At 39.0% G+C, this 23,533-nt stretch overlaps 1 protein-coding gene across 8 annotated transcripts in view; it reads right to left on the bottom strand.

The window, feature by feature from the left end:
* LOC126267949 (transcriptional protein SWT1) overlaps positions 1-23,533 on the bottom strand; it is a 275,635-nt gene that overhangs the window by 242,475 nt on the left and 9,627 nt on the right. For 4 of the 8 annotated variants that reach the window (XR_007549053.1, XM_049973275.1, XM_049973278.1 and 1 more), the window contains exon 2: positions 14,996-15,061. The exons of the other annotated variants lie outside the window; for them this stretch is intronic. Coding sequence is in view for 3 of the 4 variants with exons in the window: in XM_049973275.1 (XP_049829232.1) it covers positions 14,996-15,061 (66 nt within the window). In the remaining variant the exon portion in view is untranslated. The remainder of the gene's footprint in view (positions 1-14,995; positions 15,062-23,533) is intronic. 8 annotated transcript variants of the gene reach the window in all.

Here is a 23,533-nt window from a genome sequence, read left to right as displayed (position 1 = left end):
ACTGGGTAGATTAATCTGCCACGAGTAATGAGTATGATGGGCAAACATCTATTAGGCACACTATGAATGTAGTGGTGTGGACATGTTGGGAATGTGGGTCTCACAGAGAGTGTGCAAGGGATAAGTACCTGCAGGCGCACTATCCTCTGTGTCCTCGATGGCTCAGATGGATAGAGCATCTGCCATGTAAGCAGGAGATCCCTGGTTCGAGTCCCGTCGGGGCACACATTTTCAACATGTATGCAATGAAGTATATCAACGCCGGTTTGCAGCTAGGGTGTCCATTTTATTATCATTTCCTTTTTAATAGTGTCTGCAATTGAAATTATTTGATTCTTAGCTGAAGTTGCACGAGGTAGTATAGCCTCCTCCACATCAACTTCACAGCCCACTTCAGTTCCTACACATATGAGTGCTTGGGTTACTTATCTGAAACCTGAGTCATGAACAGTACTGAATGGTCTAAGATTTTCACGGCACGTAATTACCACTGAATCAAAAACTGTACACTTGGGGGTCACAGGAACATAATAGTGACATTGCTCTGTGCCCCATTTTCATTTGATGAGCACTTTTTTTTTTTTTCTCACAGTGGAGTTGGTATTAACAAGAATACAACATTTGTTTGCACTTTGCAAACTATGTACATGGACTACAGCATTGAACTTTTTCCAGACATCAGTCTTCCTCTTATGGAGCACATTTACAACTGTATTCACTGCATCACTTAATTTTTATCTTATTCCATCCAAAATCTCACAAAACACAGCTTCATTAGAGGTCTCTAATCCCAAGAGTAGGCCATTTTCACCCTGGCAGTGCCTCACTACAACAACAAAATCATGCACTCAATTTCCATACAAAGTTACACTCCATCTCACACTCTTGTACGCTTCAGCAAGAAGGAACCAGTCAACAATTATTAGCATGCAACCGCAGTGCCACTGTACTCAGACTGTTCACACACACAGAACTATAGCTAACCAGTACAGCACTGACATAACAGTGGCGCCCTGATTTCTAATGTATTCAACCCTCTACATTGAACTCACATTCACTGAAAAAGAAAATTTACTGCCTGTCAACAAATCATTGTCTCCATGAAGCTCATGGTCTTTGGCGAAGCATCAGCTTCATTTTGTATCAGTGCACACATATACACACTTTGTGGCACATCAGATACTCACAAACTGTGGACTCAGAAAATGGCACAGCAGTAGCAGTGCTTAAGCACTGTGCTACCGCTCAACCTGAAGTTTTAAAGCCCATCACTGCTATAAGGATGGGTACCAGTCATCATGGGATGTTTCTTTCCAGACGTCCCCACTGCAGAGCCTACTCTTTGGTACAGGCCTGACATGCACATTGCTGTAAAAGCATTTTGCTGTTTATAGTGCATAATTTTATGGTACAGAGAAAAGAAAAATAAGTCTAACATAGAGCCTTACTAGCTCTATATTAATGTATTACATCTCTGAGAGCCAAAAAGGAAGCATAGGCTTTCATGCATTTATTACTGTTGGCTGACAATGGAACACATTTCTATTTTCTTTTCTTTTTTTTTTCAGAATTAGTGGTATAGGTTGCATATGGCTTATATACACCCCATGATTGCTTATCCAGAAAGCTGCAGTATTTCCTGTCAGCAAAAAGCAAAACAGCCAACCTAAGAGTCCTTCCAGCAGTTAACAGGATAGGATATGGTGGATATGGGCGCTCAACAGTGTAGTCTTTAGCGCCCGAACGGAAACAACAACGGACGAGTGTCACTAAAATGCAGCAAGTGCTAAAATAGGACTAAAATTAAAATTGAAAGGCTACATAGGCAGTTTGCACGTCAACAGTTGCAAAGTGGAATGCAGCACATAAAGAGGATAACTGCAAGAGAACGTAGGTGAAATTGTTAAAATGAAGCACATAGCACATGTTTGGAACTGGCCTATTACAAGTATAAAAAGGAGTGGTAAGCCACTCGGCAACACACTAAAAATTCAAACCTAAAATTTTTGGCTGAAGCCCAGAAACATCACAGTACCTTAAAACTTTCTTGACACTCGCCTCGTCATTGGCTAGAATCGAGGGCAGATCCCACTAATATTAACTTCCGCCCTGATAGAATGATATAAATCACACTCAACTAAAATGTGGCGTACAGTGATTCGTACGCCACAGGCATCACACAGCGGGGGTTCCTCTCGCCGTAGTAAGAATGCATGCGTAAGAGGACAGTGCCCTATGCGAAGACGTGTAAGGGTCACTTCGTCACGCCTAGGTGACCGGCAGGAGGAACACCACGGCTGGATGGTGGGTTTCACCAACCGCAGCTTATTTTCCCTCACCACCAGCCATTCCTCCTCCCACAATTCCATACACTTCCGCCGCAGCACAGAAAGCAGTTAACAAATGGAAAAATACCCAACCTGAGATAAATCAAAATTTACAGCATTCAGCTGTAGGACAATATCATCCAAGTTCTGTTTGAATGGATCCCCAATATGTAGAAAAGCTCTGAACAATTGGATCAGAAACACTCATCTAGTAACATGTAGCACCCTTCGACACGCCAACAGTAGTCTCAATGTATTGTGGCTTGACCAAATATGACACCAAAATTGTTGGAGGACCTATCCTAATCCATGGTTGCTAAATCAATACCCGTAACCCACTCCATGATTGCTAAATAAATACCCATAACCCAATAAGAAAAGATGGAGGTGGATCCACTATACGTATGTCTTGATCCATGCATCTAAGACATGTTCAAAAGAGCTGAAGTCAGGTAATCTAGGGGCACACTAGCAGCCTAATGTCCGTGTAGTAGTTTTCCCAAAGCATTTTGATGCAATTCCACAAGACCAGTGCATTTTGTTCAATTACTCCTTGGCCCACACCTTCCATGTGCACAGTGTTGTGGAGATGAGTGGAAAATAGTAATGTCATTCCATCTTTTTTAAAAAAACCTGAAGAACAGGTATGCAAAACTTACTAACTTACATTGATAAACCTGACTGTGTCTTGTGTTCAAATTTGTTGTCTGTTTTTAAAGAAAATAACATAACTGCACGAATTAAGATGTATTTTCCAAGCAGTATTCAATCACATAAATCTCAGCACAAGGTATCCGTCTATGAAATTCAAACAGCTGTATGTAGTAGTTCTCAAGTTAATGGTGTGCATTTTTTGGTCCCAGGAAAATCTTTGACATAGTTCACATTGTTATTAAGTAAAATGAATACACACTTACAGAAAATCACAAAAGATTTGCAACTGGGCTGAGTTCCAAAGTTAGATGCATTATGGAGACCCTTAGGGAATAGTGCTCAGAGCTGGAAAAAAGTTCAACATGTGCTCAGTATGTCTGCGTGGGAGAGGTCTCATTCGAGACATGTGGAAGGCCTTGCCTGAGGATAATGAAGGTTCATGGTGCAAACATCTGCAATTTGTGGGCTCATATCAGAACCAATTATGCCTGTCACTTGGATTTTGAGGCATCTTCACTTCCTACGGACAGCTGGTAGAAGTTGTGAAGACTACTGGTCTTGCCCGTGAAGTGAAAGAAGAGCTTACAATTTGCAGTGTCATATACAGAATTGATGAGGGTCCTTTGCCAACTGGACAGTCTCACCCAGAGGCTCCATCAATTCTGTGACAACCTTCATTGCAGACTTCTGAACCGGCATTATGACATGGAGAATGTAGAATTCCTTTTTAGGTCAGGGGTGCACTACACAGAGGAAGCAAGTAATCAGGTAGCAAAATACATGTGGAGAGCACACGGTTGTTCTCACCCCCCTGTCCCCCACTCCAAGTGAGTGATAGTTTGAGGTCCTTAGAAACTGCTGTGCTCAAATTGTACTAGCAACCAAGAGCTGGATGAAACCTGAAGCAGAAAAGTCCAAAGAATTTAATGAGACACTGCGCCTACATTGAACAGACAGGTTAGACATCATGGGGGGCAAGGTGTCCATTGCAATCCACAAAAACGTTAAGGCCACTGAGTTTGAAACTGAGTCCAAAAACAGTGATGTTATCTTGATGGTAGGTCTAGGTTCACTCAAACTAATCATCAGATGTTTTTAGCAGCCACCCGATCCCATTGTAACAGTTGTCAAGTCATTCAAAGAAAGTTTACAAACAGCAGCATGGAAGTATCCTGATCATTCAATATTAGTTGGAGGCAACTTTAACCCACTGTGTCTACTGGGATGATTACAGATTAACTGCAGGTTGTATGGGTAGACAGTCTCATAAAGTAGTTGTGAATGCTCTCTCCAAAAACTGTCATGAGCAACTAGTGCAACAATCCACATGCAATAGAAATATTTTAGAAATTGTAGCTCAACAAAGCTGACTTTATAAAAAGTTTCAGTACAGAGACAGGGATTAATGCTCGTGATGTCACTGTACCCATGATGGTTATAAAGTGAATAAATCCATCAAGAAGGCAAGCAGAGTCTTCATGCTGCGATGGCTAGAAAAGGAGTCATTAGCATCCTATTTGGACACAGAATGGAAGTCATTTAGTTGCAATATGATGAACATAGAGAAATTTTTTTCCAGTCTTTACACAGATTCTAAATTGTGCTTTAGTGAAGTACATGCTGCATCAGTGGATTATGGATGAACAAGACTCATCATCATGTAATAACCAAATTCAGAAGATGCTGAGGAAACAGAGATTACTGTACATTCAGCTCAAAATAGACATAGAAGTGTCAATAGCAAAACTTAGTAGAAATATGTGTGTCTATAAAATTATCTATGTGCAAAGCACACAAAAACCTCTTACTGTCTTATGTTTCAAAAGATCTTTCTGAGAATCCTAGAACAGTATGGACCTATGGAAAATCACTTAGCAAGTCGAAGGCTTCTATTCTGTCACTCATCAACCAGTCTGTCGTGGCAATAGAATACAGCAAAATGGAGGCCAACATTTTAAATTTTGCATTTAAAAAACCATTCACACTGAAAGCCAACAGCCATAACATCATTTGAACACTGCACAAACTCCCGTATGGAGGACACAGACAAGGCACTGAAAACAAATTACTCGCTTTGTCCAGATGAATCCCAATTTGGTTCCATGGCACTGACCCCTTACTTAGCTTGCGTTTATAGTAAATCTCTTGCCCTGCGTAAACAGCAAGTGACTGGAAAAAAAGGACAGAGCATTCCAGTATATAAGAAGGTGAAAGAACAGAGCTACAAAATTACACACAAACATCCTTAACCTCAGTTTGCTGAGAATTGTTGAGCATATTCAAAGTTCAAACACAATAAATTTCCTCAAAAGAGAAAAGTTTCTGTCCACATATCAGCATGAATTAAAAAGCACCACTAATGGGAATCTAAGCTTTTCCTTTTCTCGCATAAGATCTGTCAAACTATGAATGAAGAGCAACAGGTAGATTCCATAGTCCCAGATTTCCAGAATTGATTTGAGACAAACCTACACTGCAGATTGTTAACCAAAATGCATGCATAGAGAATAGGTTCTTAGATACGTGAGCGGCCTGGAGAATTTTAAGGTAATAGAAACCAGTATGCTGTCCTTGATGGTAAGTGTTCATCAGAGGTAACAGTATCATCAGCAGTGCCTCAAGGAAGTGTGATAAGACTGCTTGTTCTCTATAAACATAGACAATCTGTCAGACAGGGTAAGCTTCAATCTGTAACTAATGATGCTGTAGTAATGGGAATGTTTTGATGTTGAGTGATTGTAGGAGGGTACAGGATGACTTGCACAGAATTTCTATTTGGTGTGACAAATGAGATCTAATGCTAAGTGTGCAGAAGTGTGAGTTAATTCAGCTGAATAGGAAAAACAATCCCATAATGCCCAAATATAGTATTAATGGTGTGCTGCTTCACACAGTCATAGCAAGTAAATATCCAGCATAATGTTGCAAGGTGACATGAAATGAAATGAGCACATAAGGTTGGTTGTAGGGGCATCAACATTGGTTTACTGGGTGAATTCTAGGGCCTGTAAATAATCTATAAAGGAGACCTTGCACAGAACACTTACATGACACACTGTGGAATGCTGCTCAAATGTATGGGATTTCCAGCACGTTAGATTAAAGGAAGAATTGATACAAGCATTTCAGGTATGTGTTGGCAGATTTGTTACCAGTAGGTCTGATCCAGATTTGAGTGTTACAGAAATGCTGTTCTTTATGAAAAATACTACTGGCAAAGTTTAGAGAAGTGGCATTTGTGACACACTGCAGAACAGTCAGTGAAAACAAGTACAACACATCAAGGATCATACAAAAGCACATAGACAGTCGTTTTTCCATTTCTCGATCTCTCCATCTGGGTGTGGGAAATGAAACACAATGACTAGCAATGGTACTATGTACCCTCCACCATGCACAGTATGGCAGCTTGCAGGGTGGGCATGTAGATATAAATCCCATCCCCCAAATACATATATATCACGTAATAACTACAACAATAAAATTACAATGATTCAGAGATACACAAGCAATCCTGAATTTACTTGCAAGTAAAATATGAGGTGAGACTTACTATGCTGTTTTTCTAAGTACCCTCCACTCCACATATATAGTGACTTGGTGAGTTCAAACGTAAGTGATAAAATACTCGTGACTTCATTAGTGGAGGTATATGGCCACACAAGGAATTGTAGAAGGACTGTTCCTAGTCACGATGTATTTAAATAGCATGGTCGAAAACATTTCTCAGAAAACTGGAAGGTACTGATGACAAGAACTTGATGAAAATATTGTTATCTGGCACAAAATAAATACAGAGGTACCATAACAAGCATACAAACATGAAAATGGTTGGTGATCAGTTGCAATCATCAAATACATACACTATGTGATCAAAAGTATCTGGACACATGGCTGAAAATGACTTACAAGTTCGTAGCGCCCTCCATCGGTAATGCTGGAATTCAATATCGCATTGGCCCACCCTTAGTCTTGATGACAGCTTCCACTCTCACAGACATACATTCAATCAGGTGCTGGAAGCTTTCTTGCGGAATGGCAGCCCATTCTTCAGAGAGTGCTGCATTGAGGAGAGGTATTAACGTCAGTCAGTGAGGCCTGGCACGAAGTCGACGTTTCAAAATATCCCAAAGGTGTTCTATAGGAGTCAGGTCAGGACCCTGAGCAGGCCAGTCCACTACAGGGATGCTATTGTCGTGTAAGCACTCCACCACAGGCCGTGCATTACGAACAGGTGCTTGATCACATTGAAAGATGCAATCACCATCCCCAAATTGCTCTTCAACAGTGGGAAGTAAGAAGGTGCTTAAAACATCAATGCAGGCCTGTGCTCTGATAGTGTCATGCAAAACAACAAGGGGTGCAAGCCCCCTCCATGGAAAACACGACCACACCGTAACACCACCACCTCCGAATTTTACTGTTGGAACTACACACGCTGGCAGGTGACGTTCACTGGGCATCTGCCATACCCACACCCTGCCACTGGAGCGCTACATTATGTACCATGATATTTCACTCCACACAATGTTTTTCCACTGTTCAATCATTCAATGTTTACGCTCCTTACACCAAGCGAGGTGTCGTTTGGCATTTAACAGGATGATGTGTGGCTTACAGCAGCCGTTTGACCATGAAATCCAAGATTTCTCACCTCCTGCCTGACTGTCATAGTACTTGCAGTAGATCCTGATGCAGTTTGGAATTCCTATGTGATGGTCTGGATAGATGTCCGCCTGTTGCACATTGTGACCCTCTTCAATGTCGGCGGTCTCTGTCAGTCAACAGACGAGGTCAGCCAGTATGCTTTTGTGCTGTACATGTCCCTTCATGTTTTCACTTGACTATCACATCAGAGCCAGTGGACCTAGGGTGTTTAGGAGTGTGGAAATCTTGCATACAGACGTATGACACAAGTGACACCCAATCAACTGACCACGTTCTAGGTCCATGAGTTCCGCAGAGCACCCCATTCTGCTCTCTCACAATGTGTAATGACTAGTGAGGTCACTGATATGGAGTACCTGGCAGTAGGTGGTAGCACAATGCGCCTAATATGAAAAATGTATGTTTTTATTTTTGGGGGGGGGGGGGGGGGGGGGATCTGGATACTTTTGATCACAAAGTGTAGTTGTGTATCTGGGATGATAAAACAGAAGGCAGAGGCAAAGACTTACTGCAAATATGTTAAGGAAATGTAGTTCACACATGAAGGAGTCTCCTGCGCATAACAAATTGCAAGTATTGTTAATTGATGAAATGCTCCAATCAGAAATACTACAAAAAAGGCACTCTGCGTTCCAAATTGAGTTACTTGCAAAGCTATAATAACTGGTATTTTGATATGAGTCAATCTAAACAATGCTATCTACTATGAAGATAAAATTCGAAAAATTCAGACTTCTACAGTCAACGGACTGAAGACGACGACCACCACCACCATCACCACAACAACAACAACAACAACAACGAGAGGTACATACCCCAATTATTTCTATGTGCCGTCTAGGTATGAAATAAGAACAAGGAAAACTATTGCAACAACAGTATGTAGCCTCCCCCACATAACATAAACAAATGTACAGTTAGCTAGTTATTACTATGCTCCATGGATCAATTGTATGACCTCCTTCTATGATAGTAGAACAAGTCAGTTTTACAATCATCATACATTTGCTCACAAGGGACCTTACAGACTGGCCCTCTTCTATTTTTCTCATATATACAAGATGTAAAGATAAATGCCAGGACATCAATTTCCTAAACCAGCATGACAAAATTTTAAGAACATAAAAAAAATAAAAAAATAAAAACTTGAAAAAAATCACATTTGAAGATCAAAACATTTCCAGTTGCTGTTTCCAACACATTCACCGGTAGGTGAATACAGAGCACAATAGGATTGTAATCATAAAGTTACTAGTTTGAATCTTGCTATGAGCACCTTTTTTCCCTTTCATTGAAATTCCATTTTTATTAAGAAACAGAAATATTAATTAACAAATACTGAATCATAATTTTTCAGTAAAAATAACATCTTTTTAACTATGCGTCATATGAAAATAAATTAAAATTATATAGAGATATGGGCAATATCCTTTTGTTAAATGAAAAATTATCTACATCTATGATATGGTTCAAATTCCATAAATAAATAAGGTTTTTATTTTCTATTTGAAGCTTTGCATTTTTGTTCTCAATTTTCATTTATTGTGAATACTTGCTTCTTCATAAGAACAGTAACTAAAAGTAACAAGGTTTTATTTTTATTTGAAAATATTATAATTCATTTCTTTTGTTAATAAATGCAGAATTTTAATGAAAGTAAATACATATTTATAATTCTAGTGAGTTTTGAACCAGCAACTCAGCTGAGCTCATAAATCTTCTAATCTTCAAAGATGTTTATTTTTTAGTTTCTGGGAACCATTTAGTTTCTGGGAACTGTGTCTCACACTGCTTTAGGAAATAGTGTCCTGGCACTGAGCTTCACATCTTATAAATAAAAAGAAAATAGAAGATGATCAGTCCATAAGGTCTCCTTGTCAGTGAAAAATAGGGCACCATGCTTAACCATTAACATTATTTCTTAAGTAACAGCTTAAAAGAAAAAACAAAACAAAAAAACAATGAATTACATCTCACCATTATCAACTTCCTTTCTCTCTCTCTCTCTCTCTCTCTCTCTCTCTCTCTCTCTCTCTCTCTCTAACAACCTACTACTACTAATACTACACATTTGGAAATCCTGCTATGTAGTGAAAGCAGTTGTCAAACAGAAGTGATTTCAGTTTATATTTAAAATTAATTTTTTGTTACCTAATAAACTCTGTATGTATGTCACAGGGTAAAGAAGACAAATACTTTTAGGCTGAAAATTTTTCTGAGCCACACTAATACTGTGGAGAGGCATTTACCCTTCCAGTATTACACTTACAAATATTACTGTTGTTGGAGAATTGTGACCGACTGTTGACAACAAATTTAATAACGGAACAACCATGCTGTGAGACTACTCCTTTATTACACATATCTGGGCAACAAACACTGTTTCCCCTAAATGACAAGTTATCATAGTCTATGATACCTTAAGATATTAGTGAATGAAAATACTGAAAATTAGTCAATGTTTTGATATTTTCATCACCAAAATCTCATATTATTTATAGCGAAAAAGAACTTAAATATTTAAGAAGTCTTGTAATGTGCAACTTCCAGTTCAGGTTCTTGTCACTATAAATACCTAAAAATATGAATATAATAGAGGGAAACATTCCACATGGGAAAAATATATCTAAAAACAAAGATGATGTGACTTACCAAACGAAAGTGCTGGCAGATCGATAGATAGACAAACAAACAAACACAAACATACACACAAAATTCAAGCTTTCGCAACCAACGGTCCAGATGGGAACTTGCCCTTCAATATAGCCTCTCTTCCCATTATCCACCAGGCCTCAATCTCCGCTAATTTCAAGTTGCCGCCACTCATACCTCACCTGTCATTCAACAACATCTTTGCCTCTGCACTTCCATCTCGACTGACATCTCTGCCCAAACTCTTTGCCTTTAAATATGTCTGCTTGTATCTGTATATGTGTGGATGGATATGAGTGTGTGTGCGCGAGTGTGTACTCGTCCTTTTTTCCACCTAAGGTAAGTCTTTCCGCTCCCGGGATTGGAATGACTCCTTACCCTCTCCCTTAAAACCCACATCCTTTCGTCTTTCCCTCTTCTTCCCTCTCTGCTGATGAAGCAACCATTGGTTGCGAAAGCTTGAATTTTGTGTGTATGCTTGTGTTTGTTTGTGTGTCTATCGATCTGCCAGCGCTTTCATTTGGTAAGTCACATCATCTTTGTTTTTAGATATAAACACCTAAAAAAATTAGAATATTCTGTTACATTTACCAATTTACCCTCATGCATTATTCTAATGGTGCAGTACTGAATTACAAGTTGGTTTACTTAAATCCTATGACAGTCCATTTGCGAAGGAGCAGTTACTAATTTTTCACATACACACAAATTTTTACACACACAAAGAGATGATAGTTTTTGGGTAGCAGATTAGAGATGTGCAAGAATACAATTTCATTGTATGTATTGTTAAGGACTTGAGGTTTTTGTGCACATATCTGAACTGACAGGCTAATAGTGGCAGGCGCTGGGTGACACGGATCCACCTTCATCCTGTAGCACAGCTTGGAAGATATTGTCTTCCAAGAGGATGATTTAGTCCTCATCTTTGCAGAAAGAAGTAGCCCAAAACTGAGTAGTAGTTAACGTTGGACCATACTGAAGTAAGCTGAGGAACAACGGTGGAGCCACATCAGACCTAACTAAGAAACTGATGAAATATCAGTTAATAATTTGGAAGTAAAGGAGACCACTCACTGAATAGCAGAAGGGTTGAACTGGTGACAGGCACATAAAAATGAACGTATGTCTGTAGACAACTCAACGCTTCTGCTGTTTAGTGAGTGGTCTCATTTACTCCTTAATTACTTACATTCTGACAGAAATTTTCTTGTCATAAGTATCATTTAATGATGGATATGTGATGGTAGTCATTGATGTAGCACCTATTTAGAAGCAAATGAAGATAAACATACATGACAAGTTCAGAAACATAAGTTGAAATATTCCATGGGAGCTGCTTAGCTTGCTGCATTTATGAGTTTGGCACTTAGTGCTATTAATTTCTCTGCTTTCTAGTACTTATGATTCTGAAAAATGCTTTCCATTTATTCACTGTATTTGTGCATTACTCCACGTACAACCGATTACAGTTATGGTTGTGTGTTTTAAAAAAAAATATTTGAACTCTACATTACATTACTTTTGGCTTCATATGCTTAACTCAAGTTACAGCAAACACAGTCCCTAAATATGAGAATATCTGCTTCCACAAGAAACATCTGAGTATTTTTCACAATTTTTTTCTATTATTGTTCTGGCTCTAAGTATCAGTTTAAAAATAAAACAACTTAAAAATATTATGAGAAGGAAAGTTGCTACTCACCATATAGCGAAGATACTGAGTCGCGGATAGGAACAACAAAAAGATTTTCACACTTAAAGCTTTTGGCCAATGGACATTGTCAACAATACACACACACACACACACACACACACACATGCCTGCAGTCTCAGGCAACTGAAACTACACCTGCCCGAGACTGCAGGTGTGTGTGTGTGTGTGTGTGTGTGTGTGTGTGTGTGTGTGTGTGTGTGTGTGCGCATATGTTTGTCTATTGTTGACAAAAGCCATTGGCAGAAAGCTTTAAGTGTGCAAATCTTTTGGTTATGCCTATCTGCGACTCAGCATCTCCACTATATGGTAAGTAGCAACTTTCCTTCTCATAATATTGTCAGGTTCCATTTTGAATTTTCCATTGTTTGAAACAACTCAAAAATACGGTTAACATTAATAATAACAATCTGTTTAAAATATTATATCTAACTTAGCACTGAAGACTACAGCTCACACAATACAATATCACAGTGCATCAGCAGGAAGGACTATTATAGAGTTCTACAGTCAACTGACAATGAGGTCACCACACATAGAGCACAAGCTCTGGCAGGAAAAGGAAATAACCATAGCCTTTTCAAATGTCCCATCGCATATTTGCCTTAATCAATTCAAAGAAACTGGGAAACCTAAATCTTGATGGGCAGGCCATTTTTCACACATGCTAGTCCAGCGCCTTAAACACACTGTTATCTTACTCAGTTGCGATGCATCAGAGTGGCCAACTCTACTATGCTACAATTTTGTATGTACAACAGACTCATTTTAAACTGCAAATTATAACAGGATATATGGACAAAATGTAAGTATTTACGACCAATGCAAATACATATAAAACTTCTATCTCACTACAAAACATTGCAGCACATTTTAAGTTTAGCACAATGGAGAAATAACTGACAACTAAAATATTGAGGTATTTCATATGTATCTTGTACTAGGTGACAGAAGACCTATTGTTGCCACAGATGTTATAGATACTTACTAAAATATTATGAAAAGGGTAGTTGCTACTCACTGTATAGCAGAGATGCTGAGTTGCACATAGGCATAACAAAAAGACTATCATAAAATAAGCTTTCGGCCACCTTTGTCAAAAATAAACACATAAATGCAACTGCCAGAGAATGCAGCTGTGTGTGTGTGTGTGTGTGTGTGTGTGTGTGTGTGTGTGTGTGTGTGTTTTCCATTTCTGACAAAGGTCTAGTTGGCAGAAAGCTTATTCTGTAACAGTCTTTTTGTTGTGCCTGCCTGTTCCTCAGCGTCTCCCCTATATGGTGAGTAGCAACAATCTTTTTTATAATATTGTTGCTTTCCATCCAAGATTTTCCATTGTTAGATAGTTACAACAAACATATCTTTCAACAACAAAACTATCACAATTCACACTCTTTCTGTGGGACATTTTGAGTAAAAATGATGTATTATCAATGGAGATTAAGTGATTGACTAACTACCGTTTTTCATTTCCTTACAATGACAACAATCATGAAAGAATTTCACAATGCAGTAAATGATTTCGATCAGCCAGTGGTCATCATCAGACTAAAAACACATGGTGCAAGTGATGACACAACATTCCTATTGTTACTTTAGGTTCTACAATACAAAGGTACTAACGCTATGTTGGCAAGACAACAGGTTGGTTGGGGATAGTGGACCAAATAGCAAGTTCATCAGTCCTATCGGATTAGTGAAGGGTGGGGAAGGAAGACGACTATGTCCTTTAAAGGAATCATCCCAGCACTTGCCTGAAACAATTTAGGGAAATCATGGAAAACCCAAATCAGGATGGTCGGATGTGGGTTTGAACCATATCCTCCTGAACGCGAGTCCAGTGTGCTAACCACTGTACCACCTCACTCGATAAAAAAACAGGAATATTATAACTTGCTGCAGATGCATTTAATCTGATGATGACCAATGGCTGATTGAAACTGGATACTCCATTGTGAAAAGCTTTTTTTGATTGTTGTTGTAAGGAAATAAAAGAAGATAATCTGTGAGACACTACCTATTTGTCACACAAGGCTGAACCCAGCATGTATTGAAAGACAAGAAGTTCACTAGACTGTTTCATTATTTCAAAATACGGAGTGTCTGCAAATACACAAGTTTTATCTTTTGATCATTAATACCACAAATATTAGAAAATTTACTCTGTGTACTGAAAAATACTCACTCAGAAAACTGTGAACTCTCGTCATTACGCCCAGTAACTGATTCCCATTCACGACCTCATTGTGACAGTAAAGTACTTTATTTTCAAGTCCTGCTATGCCGATCACATCAATCACTTTCAAATTCACTTAAAAAAATTAAGTAACAGGACACAGTTTGCTCAGAGATTCCAAGAGCGTAAGTTCAGTTACCAAATTGGAAAGCCCTCCTGTCTTCATACGCAGCTGCAACTTTGATCTGTGAACTGTCAGACTTATATCTGAAAGTGTATCTGTCGAGTAAGTATGACTGATGAGGGTGTAAAGTTTTAGTGTTATACAGGTTTGCCAAAGATTATTTTAGGTTCTTGTTTGTGGTGTTGATGACAATGAGATAGAGAGAATGGAGAGGCTGAAACCTGGTGCTGGTACATGACCATCTCCTTTCAAATAGCAACAAGGGAATTAACAAGTTTAATGCCCTCCTTCAACAAACAGGTGTGTTGTTTCACATACCATGACTTTCTGTCGGCACTATTTTCAAAGCATACTTCTTGTATAGTATTATTCTCTTTTATTACTGGTGCTTTCCTGTATGCCAGTCTGGCACATATAGTGTACAGGAAGCTTCAAAAAAGTTACCTGATCCATATCTTACAGTTTTTACAACCAAAAGTGCAATGGAAACCACACAATACTTGGACAGTAAGAGAAAACTGAAACCTGCTTGAGCAAAAGGAACAAAGATTGGAAAAGGTCTTTGAACTTTTCTGTAATCTTTGTGACGAGATACAAAAACATTACAATAACAGACTTACTCTCAGTGTCCTACACTCGGGGTCTGTGGGAAAATAACCACTCTCTTCTTCCTGCTTAATTTGCACCTAAAAAGAAAGTGGAGGAGGAGGAAAAAGTTAAATTAAACGGTGATCTGATTTATAAGATCTGCATATACACTATCTGATCAAAAGTGTCCTGACATCTGTTAGTGCAAACATTAATACTGAATGTGTATGCCCTTATCCTTTATGACAGCTTAAGCTACTCTGCTGAGGTTACTTCCAATGACGTATCAGAATGTCTGTAGAGAAATGGTAACCTACACTTCCTCAACTGTCAAAACCAGAGACAAGCCAGTCTATTTCAAGAATGTTACTGTCCACAAACCATTGCCTCACAGATGCTACCTAAAGACAAGAGTGCACAGTCATGATAATACAAAAATTACCATTTCTGAACTGCTCTTGTACTGTACGCAGTACACACTGCTGTAAAATATCTTCATGCCCTAATACTATTAGCGTTTTCTGGAGTGCAATAAGGTAACTACAATCAAACCAACCATGAAAAACAGACTCATACCATAACATCACCTCCTCCTTAATTCATTTCTGGCACTACACATGGTGGCAGGAAACTTTCTCCAAGCATTCATCAAACTCAGAATCTTCCATTGGAATGCAACAGGGTATAAGGTTATTCAACACTAGAAAACACTCATTACAGTCATTCACTGGCCAACGGCATCACTCTTTACACCAGTGTTGCTTAGCAATGAAAACAGAAAAGTGTAACTTATAAGAAGCTGCTCAACCATTACACCACATTCTTTTTAACTCCCTACACACGGACATTGTTCTCACTGTATTGCTAGTAGCACTTGGAAATTCTTGACTGGTTGTTCCAGCTGATTTCATGTGATTTTTTTTACAACCACCCTGTGCAATGCTTGACAGTCCCTATCCATATCTGCATGGTCTTGGTTTAGCTAAGGTCATTCCTTAGCCACTCCACTTCACAATCACATCACCATCAATCAACCTGAGCAGCTTTAGAAGGGCTGAAATCTCTCTGATGGATAATTTATTCAGGTGACATCCAACAGCTAATTGACAAGGAAATTCACTTAGCTCTCCTGACCCCCCCCCCCCCCCATCCTGCTACTACTGCTTCTCTACAGACAATGCAATCCTTCTCGCCTCCTTTTTATATGGATGGGTCTTCCTCTCAACACATATAGATGTCAATTCTGCATCACATATGAGTGTCTGGATGCTTTGGATCAGATAGTGTAACCCAAGATTAGCATTAACAATATTGAAAACCACAGGCAAGTGTGTGTGGAGTATCATTGCTTCCTCCCTTACATATTATTAGGTGTAATTACCTTTCTTACTACAAAATACTACTGTTTGGGCATTATTCTAAGTTTCCTGCAAAGGTTCAAAATACTGTCTGTATTTCAAAGAAGAGTTTATTAAGTACATGAGCTCAACGTGTAATAACAGCTGAATACCATTTTCACATTACGTAGGTTCACAGGTTTCTGCAGCCAGCGTCAATTTGACTAAAATCCATTTGTGTGTTAGGCCACATCATTATAAAACACCAACGTACAAATATAACTAATCTTAACCGTCTCTGTATAAGTCAAATTCAGGGTGATTAAACGGTGGCATTCTGGGGACATTTTGATTGCTATGTGACTACTGACACCAGTTCTGGTATGCTATTGGACAGTTCAAATTACAAATGCCTTTGGAAGGGTAACAGCATGGGAGGCTATTACATATGCTACTCAGTCAGGATTGATAGTCAACAATAAACCAGCAGCTGGCACCCTGGGGTTGTGTTTTTCCACAGCAAGATGTTAAAAGTTGCATGGCAGTTGGCTTGTGACCACTTGTTTGTAAATGCTGAACCTGGGTACTGTGGATCTGCTGACTGGTGAACATATGCAGCTCACTGGACTGGGATTTCTGGCAGCAACCTATAGGTAACTTGTAGCCATCCTCCCTGCTCATGCAGTCAAGACATTATTTCAATAGCCTCTCTTATTTCCTGCTGCTGCATCCCCTATTGCTGAGCATGTATACAGTGTTCTTGAAAACTGATAGATTAGCCGCAGTCCTGGTGATGCTGAGTTACTTGAGATTCCTGTGTTCCCCGAACTGTACATATCAACCATGCTCCAACAAGTTAGTATTAATCAGTCTCTAGTTTCACCATCACTGACTTTGCTGCATTCACGCCGAAGTTCATGAATGCCTGAAGCTTGGAGAATATCTACAGAATCCTTCACAGACCTCATAAGACCCCTTATCTTGTGGCCATTGTGAGACATTGGCCTAAGGCTTTTTGATGTTCAGTAGTGTATTTACCAGTGCCATAACTGACAACAGTCTGAGACAAACAAGGTTACAATGCCTAAAATCCAATGTTGTTGTTGTTGTTGTTGTTGTGGTCTTCAGTCCAGAGATTGTTTTGATGCAGCTCTCCATGCTACTCTATCCTGTGCAAAATTCTTCATCTCCCAGTACCTACTGCAACCTACATTCTTCTGAATCTGTTTAGTGTAATCATCTCTTGGTCTCCCTCTACAATTTTTACCCTCCACACTGCCCTCCAATATTAAATTGGTGATCCCTTGATGCCTCAGAATATGCCCTACCAACCTATCTCTTCTTCTAGTCACGTTGTGCCACAAATTTCTCCTCTCTCCAATTCTATTCGATACCTCCTCATTAGTTATGTAATCTACCCATCTAATCGTCAGCATTCTTCTGTAGCACCACATTTCTAAAGCTTCTATTCTCTTCTTGTCTAAACTATTTATTGTCCATGTTTCACCTCGATAAATGGCTACACTCCATACAAATACTTTCAGAAAGGACTACCTGACACTTAAATCTATACTCAATGTTAACAAATATCTCTTCTTCAGAAACGCTTCCCTTGCCATTGCCAGTCTACATTTTACATCATCTCTACTTCGAGCATCATCAGTTATTCTGCTCCCCAAATAGAAAAACTCATTTACTACTTTCAGCCTCTCATTTCCTAATCTAATTCCCACAGTATCTCCCGATTTAATTCGACTACAATCCATTATTCTCATTTTGCTTTTGTTGATGTTCATCTTATATCCTCCTTTCAAGACATTGTCCATTCCGTTCAGCTGCTCTTCCAGGTCCTTTGTTGCCTCTGACAGAATTACAATGTCATCGGCAAACCTCAAAGCTTTTATTTCTTCTCCATGGATTTAAATTCCTACTCTGAATTTTTCTTTTGTTTCCTTTACTGCTTGCTCAATATACAGATTGATTAACATGGGGGGTAGGCTACAACCCTGCCTCACTCACTTCTCAGCCACTGCTTCTCTTTCATGCCCTTCGACTCTTATAACTGCCATCAACTGCCATCTGGTTTCTGTACAAATTGTAAATAGCCTTTCGCTCCCTATATTTTACCCCTGCCACCTTCAGAATTTGAAAGAGAGTTTTCCAGTCAACATTGTTAAAAGCTTTCTCTAAGTCTACAAATGCTAGAAACATAGGTTTGCCTTTCCTTAATCAATTTTCTAAGATAAGTCATAGGGTCAATATTGCCTCACGTGTTCCAACGTTTCTATGGAATCCAAACTGATCTTCCCCGAGGTCGGCTTCTACCAGTTCTTCCATTCGTCTGTAAAGAATTCATGTTAGTATTTTGCAGCCGTGGCTTATTAAACTGATAGTTTGGTAATTTTCACATCTGTCAACACCTGCTTTCTTTGGGATTGGAATTATTATATTCTTCTTGAAGTCTGAGAGTATTTTGCCTGTCTCACACATTTTTGAAAAATATGTAAAAAATCAGCCAACCGGTTGCATAGGTTTTCTATATACCTTGACCAGGCTTCGTCACCTCTAAGGATGACTTCATCAGAAGGTAAGTTAATTACCTAAAATGAATATGGTATTTTAGGTAATTACCTTACCTTCTGATGAAGTCACCCTAGAGGTGACGAAATCTGGTCAAGGAATATAGAAAACCTGGGCAACCAGTTGGCTGATTTTTTACAATTTTTTCAAATTTGTGTATACGGTTGCTGAAAACGTCAGCCATGTTCAAAATTGTCTCGTACATCTTCTCACCAGATGGTAGAGTTTTGTCAGGGCTGGCTCTCCCAAGGCTGTCAGTAGTTCTAATGGAATGCTGTCTACTACTGAGGCCTTGTTTCGACTTAAGTCTTTCAGTGCTCTGTCAAACTCTTCGCGCAGTATCTTATCTCCCATTTCATCTTCATTCTCTTCCATTTCTATAATATTGTCCTCAAGAACATCGCCCTTGTATAGACCCTCTACATACTCCTTCCACCTTTCTGCTTTCCCTTCTTTGCTTAGAACTGGATTTCCGTCTGAGCTCTTGATATTCATACAAGTGGTTCTCCTTTCTCCAAAGGTCTCTTTAATTTTCCTGTAGGAGGTATCTATCTTACCCCTCGTGAGATAAGCCTCTACATCCTTACATTTGTTCTCTAGCCATCCCTGCTAAGCCATTTTGCACTTCCTGTCGATCTCATTTTTGAGACATTTGTATTCCTTTTTGCCTGCTCACTTATTGCATTTTTCTATTTTCTCCTTCCATCAATTAAATTCAGTATCTCTTCTGTTACCCAAGGATTTCTACTAGCCCTCGTCTTTCTACCTACTTGATCCTCTCCTGGCTTCACTATTTCATTCCTCAAAGCTAGCCATTCTTCTTCTAATGTATTTCTTTCTCCCATTCCTGTCAATTGTTCCCTTATGCTCCTCCTGAAACTCTGTACAACCTCTGGTTCTTTCAGTTTATCCAGGTCCCATGTCCTCAAATTCCCACTTCTTTGCAGTTTCTTCAGTTTTAATCTGTAGTTCATAACCAAAAAAATAATGTTAAAACATGTATATCCTGCTGAAAATAGGATAAAACAACTTTTCATGAAAAATGGCTTTTCCTACTGATTGTTTAGAGTGTAAATAAATGAACCAGCCTGAGAACTGCTAAAATGACCCAACTACCAAACCAAGAATCCCAGACATAACACAAGATCTCAAAGCTTGTATGACATTGGTCTCATCGTCTGCTAAAATGGACTGCAGATAAGTATCATCATGCAGAGAAGAAAATAGCAACCAGTCGCTTGTAATAAAGATATTTAAAATCAAACACTGGGAACTCCAGGTTGGAATGTCAATAACATAATGAAAAGATTGATTGCTACTCACTGTAAGGATGACATGCTGAGTTGCAGACACAGCGAAAAGGCAGTTACACATTAGCCATGTTGTAACTGTTTGCAATTCATCATGTCATCTTTAATGGAGCAGCAATGTACCTTTCCCTTACAGTGCTGTTACTGGCTTCACACCAATAGGTCCATCATCAGATGCCTGTTCATAATAACATACATATTTGTTGTTGTTTACATTAGTTTTCACTTTTATTTCCCCCTCTGCTTAAAATTTCTTGGGGTCATGGTGCCGCCAAAAATCCACGTCATTACATTGCAATGCTGAGTGCACACACACACACACACCAAAAATCTTTGCCACACGTCACGACGTATGATGTATACATCTCCCATGTAGCAAAACTTAATTAACACAAGCAGTCAGCTTTACAACATAATGACATTGGGCTTTTGATGCACTACCACCTCAAGGAATTTTCAGCACAAGGGGGAATAAAAATGGGGAGCTGATGTAAACAACCACAAATATGTCTCCTAACATGAATAGCCATCTGACGATGGTTCAAAATCAGTAACAGCACTAGTTATGTTAATAAATAGCATTATTATAATTAATGATTTTAGTTTGGTCTGAAGACACAGTCACTTAAAAATGTTCAAGGATATAATTGTCAACTGACAGTTCAACAAGTTTCATTACACAATCTAGATACTGGCCTTAGGCCATTATCGAGTATCAAAAATCTACTCAAGTCTAACATTTTTTTTTTATTTTTAACACTTATAATGACTGGTTGTTGTTATCTTCTCTGCAATAATTAATTTGAAGGAAGAAATGTTATGGAAACACAAAATACTGAACAAAAATGTTGCCACTTGATGGTGCTGTAAGAGGCAGATACGCAAAACAAAAGATGTGGGGTACATGGCTGTTCCTCTGTTCGCATCTTATGTGCTCATCATGACTGTCTCAATGCAGCATCCTGCACTGGTGGTAAAGCTTTTTTTATAAGAAAGACACCAGCAGCTTTGCAGGAGTTCCAGACACTCAAGGATACAAAAAATGCATTGATACAATGTCTGCCATGGGTCTGGAGAAAACGATTATGAAATTCGAAAATATAGGATATTTTGAAATGCAGTGTGGCAGAGGGAGGAAAGCAATTTATTCAACATCAGTAAATGTGGCTACAGCAATGGAGGAGGGGTCGAGTGGTGGTGTGCAAACATGCAGTGCACAGGAAATTGCCTGAAATTTGGACATGCCTGTGAGTATGGTAGATAAAATTCCATCAAGCATCCTGCATTCCTATCCCTTTACCTATATTCAAGTGTTGCTTCACGCTGACCTGCCTGTACAACAAACATTTGCTCTAGAATTTATTGTTCACATGGAAGTGGACAATGAATAAACATGGAACATTCTGTTGACAGATAAAGCCCATTTCCATCTCCAAGGATACTTCAATACACAGAACTGCAGAATATGCGCAATAGAAAACCCACTCACGCATCATTCAGTAATGCTTTATTCTGCAAAGTTCACTGTGTGTTGTGGGAAGAAGGCATTGTTTATCATAAGGCCATATTCTTTCGAGGAGATGGATTTATGCAAGCTGGCGCTCTTCTGCACATCACACAGCCAGAGAAGCAGGTGCTGCAGAGGCATTTTCGAAATGCTAGAATTACCAGCTGTAATTTCCCTAGAGCGGGGCCATCCAGATCATCTCATCTTAATCTCTGTGACTGCTGGCTGTGGGGTTATCTGAAAAATGTTACCTTCAAAGCTCCAATTACAAATGCTGAATGTGGCCCATGGAACATTCCAATCTGTTGTGGAACATGCTGTTTCTTTATTTCAACTTGTGGCATGAAACTGTGGGCAGCATATTGAACATGTCCTGTGCCAGTCTCACCACAGTTGAAAACCAATTTCATTGTTGCTTTTTATGCTGGTTTTGGCCTCAGGACAGTTAAAAACTGATTTTTCCTATCCGATGCAGTACAACCTAGCCATTGTGGATGAGCTTACCTCACTAACAATGCGACGACTGTTGAATGCCTCAGTCGTGCACATTGCACAGTATGGTTGGCTTAACATGCAACTCACACCGTAGTCATCATATTGCAATTCATCTGTCATTTGTAGCTGAACCCTGTTACATTATGATGCTTATAGTGCTATCTAGTGGGAAAATTTTTGTAAAATTTATTTTGTTTCAATATTTCCCCCTTCTTCAATAATATTCCATTCAAATTTGATGTCATTCTGAGCAGCAGTTCTTTTTTTACAGTGTTTTGAAACTGAAATTTTAATTATAATCAAGCGGTATAAGATACACAATGATGTGTTTATAGTGCTGACTGAATTTTTAAAACCAGATGGTAAAATAGTCCTCTGAGGTAGAGTGTAACATCAGTACTTACTAACTGCTAAAAGAAAGTTTTGCACCTGCTGGATATTTGCAAACACATGTAGGTTTAGATTTAGGTGAATGAAGGGATGAAAGAATAAGTTTTCTGACACAAAAAATAACTTTATTGTAAAATAAAAACTAAGCAATAACCAAAAGAAAGTCAATCTGAAAGTGCACAACTATGCATATTTATCAAACTGAACTCTGATGCTGGCTAACATGCAATACCATCTTCCGCCAAACACCGTGTATTGTCACAGGCTTGGATCCGTCTTTGTATGTTGTCTATAATGTGCTCAAGATGTTGCTGCTCAACCATATCCCACTCTTCGACCGCAATAAGAACAAACTGAATTAAGATGGTGGCTCGGATGAGCGACGCGAGTGCCAAAGATTAATGTTGTCTAAGGTCGATATAACTTATCGATACCACATGCTTATTGTTTCGTTTTTTTATTGTTATATCCAGAAAGTTAATTTGGTTGTTCTGTTCTCTTTCAATTGTGAATTTTATTTTTTATGACGGCTGAAAGTGAGGGGAAACTACAGCCGTAACATTTCCCGAGGGCATGCAGCTTTACTGTATGATTAAATGATGATGGCGTCCTCTTGGGTAAAATATTCCAGAGGTAAAATAGTCCCCCATTTGGATCTCTGGGCAGGGACTACTCAAGAGGATGTCGTTATCAGGAGAAAGAAAACTGGCGTTCTGCGGATCGGAGCATGGAATTTCAGATCCCTTAATCGGGCAAGTAGGTTAGAAAACTTAAAAAGGGAAATGGATAGGTTAAAGTTAGATATAGTGGGAATCAGTGAAGTTCGGTGGCAGGAGGAACAAAACTTTTGGTCAGGTGAATACAGGGTTATAAATACAAAATCAAATAGGGGTAATGCAGGAGTAGGTTTAATAATGAATAAAAAATTAGGAGTACGGGTAAGCTACTACA

This window comes from Schistocerca gregaria, chromosome 4 (genome assembly GCF_023897955.1).
Source record: "Schistocerca gregaria isolate iqSchGreg1 chromosome 4, iqSchGreg1.2, whole genome shotgun sequence".
Classification (NCBI taxonomy): domain Eukaryota; kingdom Metazoa; phylum Arthropoda; class Insecta; order Orthoptera; family Acrididae; genus Schistocerca; species Schistocerca gregaria.
The sequence above is the reverse complement of the archived record's forward strand: the minus strand, read 5'-3'. Positions and strand labels throughout refer to the sequence as shown.